General features: G+C 37.7%; 1 protein-coding gene across 2 annotated transcripts in view; it reads right to left on the bottom strand.

Annotated features, from left to right (window-relative positions):
* The window catches only part of LOC137273173 (ATP-dependent RNA helicase A-like), a 34,911-nt gene extending 25,882 nt beyond the window's left edge, over nt 1-9,029 (bottom strand). Inside the window, exons 1-4 of one of the 2 annotated variants that reach the window (XM_067805662.1) lie at nt 8,970-9,029; nt 3,146-3,272; nt 1,563-1,697; nt 1,095-1,191 (exon numbers count right to left, since the gene is read on the bottom strand). In XM_067805662.1, coding sequence (XP_067661763.1) covers nt 1,095-1,191; nt 1,563-1,697; nt 3,146-3,256 — 343 coding nt within the window. In that variant the 5' untranslated portion in view covers nt 3,257-3,272; nt 8,970-9,029. Of the gene's footprint in view, nt 1-1,094; nt 1,192-1,562; nt 1,698-3,145; nt 3,273-8,522; nt 8,540-8,969 lie in introns of those variants that run through there. The other variant, XM_067805663.1, reaches the window with a different exon arrangement.
* Between the last annotated feature and the right edge of the window lie 295 nt (nt 9,030-9,324).

A 9,324-nucleotide genomic window follows, 5' to 3' on the forward strand; every position in this document is an offset into this window, starting at 1 on the left:
TATGACGACTTGCAGTCAACCCAGACACTGAGGGGCCCACCTTATTCATTAGGTTATGTCCATCCTGTTTGTTGGTTAACAATTCCATTACAGAATTCTGATGGTGGGAATGAGACCCTTAAGTATAATTTTATATAACAACATGGTGCTTTTGGCTTTTATTTGCTTCCTTCATTTGTGGCTGACATCAATTGTGAGTGAGTGAGTGAGTGAGTGAGTGAGTGAGTGAGTGTGAGTGAGTGAGTGAGTGAGTGAGTGAGTGAGTGAAGTTTTGCACTGCACTCAGCCACATTCCAGCCACATGGGGGCGGTCTGTAAATAATTGAGTTAGGGCGGGACAATCCAAGGATCAACAGCATGAACATCAACCTATGCAACTGGGATACGATGACATGTAAACCCAGTCAACAAGTCTGACCACCTGATCTTGGTATTTACCTCTTACGACAAGCATGGATTACTGAAGATCAATTCTAACCTGAACCTTTATGGGTCTAGTTTGACTGAACACTAACTAAAAATTCATTAGAGCACTTCATGTGAAATTGACTTACATTTTGTTCAACTAAGGAAGAGAGTTTTCATGTATGTCAACTTCAGGGCTCGATTTAAGTAATGTTGACTTACTTGCACCAGGTGCAATCTTAGATAAAACTCATGTTGTACCAGACAATTTTCAGATGCACTGCGTTTTTTTCAATGTGTAATGAAAGGAATACGCTTTTGAATTATTCAGAGGTTTTATCCAGAAGTTTAGCAATGAAAAATTGACTTGCACCTGATGCAAATGTGACTTGTAACTAGGCTGCACTTTGTAATGCATACCACATTGAGCTCTGTTTTTGTTACAAGGAACACAAAGAATTTTGTGAGGACAGTTTTGGGCCCATAACATTAGCAATAGCACAATTAGAGAAGTAACAATTAAAATTCAAAGAGAGTTTATCAAATATTTAAACATGAATAAGTTCATTGCCCTGGTTACTTAAAAGTCACTTTGAAAGATATGAGTTGAAAACCTTACGATACAATGGTACTGATACAATGTGAACAGAACCTCACTCAGGAAGACAAGAAGTCAAGAAATATCATACCAAGGGTTTGGTGAGGCAGGAGACGTCCTCCAGGTAATCCAGCCCCTTCTCTTAAGTTATCTGCCCCTGGCTGTGGTGGTGCTGTAGACAGCTCCAGCTGTAAGAAACAGTGAGTTTACTCTATTGCACCTTTGAGCATAGTAACATCTTAGCAAAATGTGTTGAAAAGAGTTTCCAGTTGTCAAATTGAAAAAAATGAACCCAAATCTACTCTCAAACACAGGCTGGTTACCCCACATTGTGGAATGTAGAATGCATCGTGACAGAAATGTGATTTCACAACATTGCTCACGATGTCACCACGACAAAGTGACATTTTTCCCTGTCTTGCATTACATGAAAACTATGAATCTTGATATGTTCATCCTCATTGGTAATAGATCAACATTTAAAACTCAGCAGAGCACTTCCCAATCGTCTGCACATCATCAAATGATGCTACATACTCTATCAGGACTGATGACTCACCCCTGGTATTTCGCTGGCAACCATTTCTGATTTGCGAACAAGATACTGACAAAAGTCCCTTGCAGCATTAGCCTGTGCATCCTTCTTGCTAGTGGAGTTGCCTACACCAACGTAGTCATAGCCATCAACACGAACCTGGGAGACAATAAAGAACTTAGGCAATGTTATGGTGCCATATTTTCCTTCTGAAAGGTAGGTGCATAATTGAGGTAACTGAGGTGATTGAGTGAGTCAGTTTAGTTTTAAGGTGCACTCAGCAATATTCCAGCTATATGGTGGCAGTCTGTAAACAATCGAGTCTGGACCAAACAATCCAGTGATCAACAGCATGATCATCCATTTGTGTGATTGAGAACAGATGACATGTGTCAACCAAGTCAGCAAGTCTGACCAATCAATACCATTAGTTGCCTCTTACGACAAGACAAGCTGCCTAAGACCTACTCTACCAAATATTTTCTCTGGCAGTAATCACAGTGAAATTTGTGCATTTATATATTGTGTTAAAGTATCAGGACACCTGATACTAATTAGTGATACTGATATGACTAGCAATACTGCATGTTCAATGAAACTATCTCTGGAAACCTGCAACTGAACTGTCAACATTGAAAGTTGAATTGTGCGCTGGACCTTTCACTGCATGTCTTAATGGCACCATAATATTTGTATACCTTTCTGTGGCAGTGAAATATTAAGTTTTGATATTCATAGATATGTACTGCTCATGATGATACAGTATAAAATAAAAACAAAAACCTTTACATCGTGAGACATAATGATATCAGTACCAGTAATATTCGCAATTACAGTATCCATTTGTAGCAAAACTGATGTATTGAGAACTGGTTCTGACTTATAGCTCTCACTTGCTCTATGATCACTGCCAACATTGAATGTTTACTTGTTCCTCTATGATCACTGCCAACATTGAATGTTTACTTGTTCATACAAATAAGTAGTTTGGGGTTAGCTGATTAAAATCAGACCTCCAGATAACTTTTCAATTTTTCATTTACTCCCATGTCTGTTTCTTTATGAGTAATTGTATTTTGTATACTCCCACTAGTTTAAAGAATTGAGTACTTTGACACAGAGTTTCTCATCCTTACTGGGTAATTAACACTTCTAAATATACAAACATAAATGCTTCCCAATAGACCTAATGTTTTAGTAACTCTTCTACTGCCACTTTTACATTTATACTCAACATGGAAGTCACATGACTGCTTCAGCAAACTCTGGACAGTGGCTATGGCTATAACAGCATATGTATAGATAGGCATCCCATAACATTTGCTAATACTGTTGTTGAGTTAGAGCACCATGACGAATTATAATATGAAAACTCAAATTAGTATTTGAGTAATGTACGCAAGGTATTATAAATCTTGAGTTTTAAGTGATTCTCATGTGATTTTTATATTCAAAGATTTGTAATTAATTAAGTAAATATGATTTTTATTGTGTAAAATACGCAAATACACACCTTATTTGGTGCTCTGCTAAAATGGTGTTCAAGGGCAACAATATTGAAATGCTTTCAGATACTACCATGATCTATGTAAATAGCTGGAACATACCTCACACTTGAACCTCATACGGTGTTTTGGCCCCCCTGTACTGAAGTCATAATCCGGGGTCAGCTTCTTCTTCCCCAGCCATGCATAGAGAAACTGCTTGATGTCACCCATACTGTCTCATTCAGTCCTGAAACCATGGAACTAGAACTGACACATCCTAACAATATAAATTATGATGTAAGTACCACCTTATTTTGAGTAATAAAAACACTGGTTACCGTGATTGCATCTTGATAATGTGGATGGAACTGATCTATTTTGTCCTCAAAATGGCCTTGGTTGACCCAGTATAAGTTCAAAAATGATTTTCCTACCATTTCACAAATCTGTGGTATGAACTGTACTAACTTAAAACAAAAGTCATCAGAAGATGACATATCTCCCCAGCACCCACATATTTGAAAGGACAAATCATCGGACAGTTACTTATTGTGTTCAGACCAAGTCTGAATTGCTTCCATGGAATTCATGTAAAGTATAAATGCCATATATCCGTAATCAGAAAAAGTCACCATTTCAAGATCTGTCTCGTATATCTGACAAGATCTTTGGAAAGATATGAAATGGTTTTCGAGCTGTGCTCTGGAAACAAAGTCAGCAACATGTTCATGGAACCGAGAAAATAATACATCAAAAAAAAGGAAATAGCAAAAGCCACCACTTTGTGGTCTGCCACACATATCTACTAAGTTTTGCTGACAGATATTAAGAAGCTTTTCAGTTCTGCTCCAGAAACGAAACACACCTCTCACTTTTGAGAGTAAGTCAAAAACGTGTCCATGGGAACTGAGAAAATGCTAAATCACTAAAACCTGGAAAGAGTAAAAGGCACCACTTTAGGTTTCGACTGATATATATATCCCAAGTTTTGCTGAAAAATATTGAATGGTTTTTGAGTTCTGCTCCGGAAACGAAGCCCATACCTCCAGTTTGAGACTAAGTCCAAAATGTTTCCATGGAAACCAAGAAAATGATAAATCACAAAGACCTGTAAATAGCAAAACGCACCACTCTGGGGTCTGCCACACATATCTACCAAGTTTTGCTGAAAGATATTTAGAAGTTCTGCTCCAGAAACGAAACCAGCCTCTCACTTTTGAGACTATGTCTGAAATGTTTCCATGAAAACCGAGAAAATAATAAATCACAAAAACCTGTAAATAGCATAGGGCACCATTTCATGTTCTGACTGATATATCTACCAAGTTTTGCAGCAAAATATTGCACAGATTTTGAGTTATGCTCTGGAAACGAAGCACATCCCTCCATTTTGAGACTAAGTCCGAGACATTTCCATGGAAACTGAGAAAATAATAAATCATAAAAACCTGTAAATACCAAAAGGCACCACTTTAGGGTCTGCCACACATTTCTACCAAGTTTTACTGACAGATATTTAGAAGTTTTTGAGTTCTGCTCCGGAAACGAAACACACCTCTCACTTTTGATACAAAGTCTGACTCGTTTCCATGGAAACAGAGAAACTAAGAAATGACAAAAACCTGTAACTAGCAAAAGGCACCATTGTAGCTTCTGATTGGTATATCTACCAAGTTTTGCTGAAAAATATTGGACAGTTTTTGAGTTCTGCTCCGGAAACGAAGCCCATTCCTCCACTTTGAGACTACGTCCGAAACATTTCCATGGAAACCGAGAAAATAATAAATCACAAAATACTGTACATAGCAAAAGGCACCACTTTGGGGTCTGTCACATATATCTACCAGGTTCTGCAAAACAATATTGAACGTTTTTCGAGTTATGCTCCGGAAACGAAGCCTGCCCCACCACGAGACTAACACCAAAATTTTCCATGGAAAAACAAAAAACATAAAAATGCCAAAACTCTGTAAATAGCAAAAGGCACAACTGTCATTATATCTATCAGGTTTGGTCTAAAAATACTGAGCGGTTTCTGAGTTATACTCCGGAAACAAAATGATTACAGACAGACGGACGGACAGACGGAGGACAGGCGGACAGAGGGCCAGACAAGGCGTCGACTATAAAAAGGCATCCAACCTAAAACATTTACGTCTTCTCGATATCACTCTCAAGGTGGGGTGTATCGTGGGTATTCACAAGCATGGTTACACAAAAATGAAGTACCAAGATAACAACCACTGGTGAACCAGGTCGGGTGTGACTGCATAATGAGGTATTAGATATCAACCCAAATGCCATCTGATAATTCCAAATCAGACTTTCCATATAATAAAATAAAGTATTGTCATATCAATGCACTTTGAAGTAAACTGTACTGTGTACATTTTGAAAGGTGATATTTGAAATCACCTGAAGCACAGGGGCTTGTAACGCGAAGGAATACTGGCATCAAGACATTGTCATTGTCAGGGGGCAATTGTCAACAGAGTTACTACAGATGTGTATACCAGGTACGTCTCTGTACCCTAAACAAAATCAAAGTACAGAAATATACTCGGTACCCTAAATTAGTAAATGGTGGATTGTATTCTGCAATCCTAAATCAAAACTGTATGCAATTATTCACGTTAAACTAATTTAGAATGAATTTGTTTGAATTCCGATGTATTCTTTCTTCTGAAAGATTAACAGAATTCCTATTTCTGTATTGTTTATTCAATTTGCAAATCGCTACAGCAAGTTTTATGTGCATGCCATGAAATGGAAACTTCCTCTACCGGAAATCGATTGTCTGCTCCTTAAATATCTTTCAAAAGATCCAGAGAAGAAAACTGACGAAAAGACAAACAACTGGCATCACATTCTAAAGATTGTGTGTATATCGTTTGTCTTGGTCAGTACTGGTATACCCAATTGTAAATATAGCAACATGTCTATTTGAGTGCATTACACAATTCCAAACCATAATAAAAAGCTTTGTTTTATCAACAGTACCGTCCGATCACCACTAACCCATCATTGTGCAGCCTTGTCATCCTCTCCCGAACAAGCGCCATTGACCTCAGCAATTTTTGCTACTCTACTTTATGTCTATGGCCTTTTTTGTCACTTATTTGTTGATAATAAAAAAAACGGCATTAATTACTCCATCTGGTTTATATAGTGTTGAGACAAACACAAAAAATGATAATTATACGAGTTTCCAGTCTCTAGTCGTAGGTGTTAGAATTTAACTTGTCCTGTGAATATAAATTGTTAACTTGTGAAACGTACCCAGCTGAAAAAAAAACGATGATTGTTTGAACTTTGATAGAGGAATCAGTTTTACTATACAAGCTATTGCGTTCTCCCAAGTCAAATCAGACATTAACTCCAAACATTGGTTTGTGGAACAACTTTCTTTTCCATCAGGAACATGTTTGTTAAGGCATTTCGATAAATGTTTGAGAAATTCGACCGTGACCTTATAGGAACATCAAGGGCAGTTAATTTCACGACTTTGTTGTGAGTGGTTTCCCCTAGACTGTGAGTGATGGGCACCTTGCACGTCATCTAATTACTTTCACCCTTGTCCCTGTTGATATACGTAATTCCATTACTTTCCATGGCCACTTAAAACTTCCATGGCCACATAAAAAACTTCAACATATCATAAAGTACATACACGTTAATCATCTATTTAAAAGTAAGGTTTTGTGTAAATTATTTTTTCTACATTCTCATCTTGTGTATGCCCTGTGTTTTGGGTTTTTTTTGTATTCAGACGTGAAATAATAGAAAATGTCACTGACGCTGTATGAATTAATGCCCTTATTTTGCATTCAAAACAGTTCAGTTTTCGCCATAACACACATTTACTGAAATAATCTGTCAATAAAACAGCAAACAGACATAGATCAACTCAATGACAACAGATGCCCACTGGAGAATATCTGTACAGACACTGTTGTTCAGGAATACCTGTTTGATGCCTGGTAGTTATATGATTTACAAGTGAATACAAGAACTGCATTTTCCACAAGACATCAATCAAGTGATAGTGCTAAACGTTAATACAGCACTCTTCTTTCCCTTTAAAGTTTTTTCTGCTGACGTTTCGAGAATAGTGACTGCTTACCATCAGACTGCTGCATTTTGAACAAAAATGAAGGACTATTTCTGCTGTGTTTGGGCCTACTGTTTATCGAATTATTTAACGGACATCGTTAAATTATACGAAAGTAGAATCAGATTATGTTAACATGCTACCTGTTTACCTAGCTTAACTGACCATATTTCTTTCAGCAGACTCGATATGATCTCATTTATATTTCGTAGCTCTCTCAAATTGCTCTTTCACTTAACTGAATTTTTCATGTTTCACTATAGTGTAGTGATCAATGCCAATCAAGAAATTTTCAGTCAGGTGGTTAAGATCAATACTGAAAGGATTTTTGTATTTGTAATAACTGCTGACTGTAAGCCCCCATAATCCACAGCGTCGTGGCCTAACTTTGGTTGGGGTGGCTATAACCAGTGTCTTTCAAGCTTGTATATGGCACCGTTATGTGAAGAATCATTCATGACAACTTTGTTCCATACAGAACAAGAAAATCCCTCTGCTGTACGCACGTATTAAAGAGTTGTTATCTGGTATGTAGTCGTTCTGCATCTGACACCTGACAAGTACCTCTTGTGCCAAGAGAAGTGTGTTTGACTCATGCTCATATTCGTAATTTACATATACCGGCAAAACTTATTTCATATGATGTGTTCATGGCAGTATTTGAATGGTAGATACATGACGTGTTTTACCTGCAAGGTTATGGGCTGGGAGAATGTTATCATCATTAACGGGATGTTGATAAAACAAATCAAACAATATCATATCTGACCTTGTTTACGACGACATGTGTACTCTAATACATGTGTAATATATGAGTTATACTTATAGTTACGCTAAAGAAAAGCCTGACGTAATTGTTCGGCAGAGCCGACAAGACTGCAAAATCTGACAGTTAGATCGCTTCAAATGTTTGCCTGAAACAGGTTTACTAGGCGAGATTAACTCGTCTTCACATGTGAATATGATGAACATTGAGAGGTCTGTTGTATGTACAAATTATTGTTATGTGTGACAAAACAGGGTAGGAATTAGGCTGGATGAGGCGTTAGCTGTCCGGTAATACCCAACACTGCTCTATTGTAGTTTTTTTTTAGCTATTTTTGTGACTCCTCTAGTATCTTTCACGTTAGACTTCGTTAACATATCTGTTGATAAATATTATTTGTGATACAGGAATGGGAGGAACTCTTACCGTGAAGTATTCGTTACTGTGTATAGTCATTTCTCATTATATTACATGCCCTGCACATGTGCACAGCGAGATGAAAACAAAATGTGAAATCAAGAAATACACTATGCAGTGCAATCAAATATTCCGATCAAGAAAACAACACAATGCAGAATGGACCCGCCCTAAGGAATGTTTCTGCATATATATGTATTTACAGAAAGCTGCCTTGGTTACATGTCTGTTGTACCCGTGCCGGCTAGGTCACTCTCACTGAAGGCTTCAGTCAGTGATAAACCTTGTTAGCTCCTGACTAACTGTGAACTTAAGGTTCTACTGTCTGAGAGTTTCTTCTTCGTTTCCATTTGTTCACTTTGTTAGCACAGCTTCCACCATTTAACCTGAATGCCCGTTAATGTTAGACTGGCGTTGCTGTAAACTGATCATACGGACTGCAAGCGATGCCTATTAAGAACAATAGATTACTGATCGAAAAGCGGACACATCAAGAATAGAGCAAATGGAATTGAGTGTATGTAATGTTCTACCGCTTGTCTGCGAGTATAACGTGTACTTTTGAAATGAAAAACATATCCTTGAACTTTTCATCTCAGATATTGCCCATAAAATGAAAAACATGTCAATTAGAAAACGCGAAAATCTACCTCATCGATAAAAATCCATAGACGCTAACTCGTGTTATTCCGGGACAAGCCGAATAGCGGATACGGAAAGGGGCGAGTGGTGACGGCATTCGTGACCAACTCGTGTTATTCCGGGACAAGCCGAATAGTGACTCATTCCCCTCTCAGAAAGCATGAACGTGAGTACTTCTTTAAGCAGGACCGATAACACTATTCCAGCTTGATTCCCATGGTTCTCAACATCACAACGGTACTCACAAGTGTATTGCTGTTTTCGTTTTTGTTTATTCATTTTAAAGAATTAGCCCTGATACAACTATAACTAGGAGAAAAACATATTTGCCAACGACATATTATGACGTAATTATTTCCAGAT

The sequence above is a fragment of the Haliotis asinina genome, chromosome 2 (genome assembly GCF_037392515.1).
Source record: "Haliotis asinina isolate JCU_RB_2024 chromosome 2, JCU_Hal_asi_v2, whole genome shotgun sequence".
Taxonomy (NCBI): Eukaryota; Metazoa; Mollusca; class Gastropoda; order Lepetellida; family Haliotidae; genus Haliotis; species Haliotis asinina.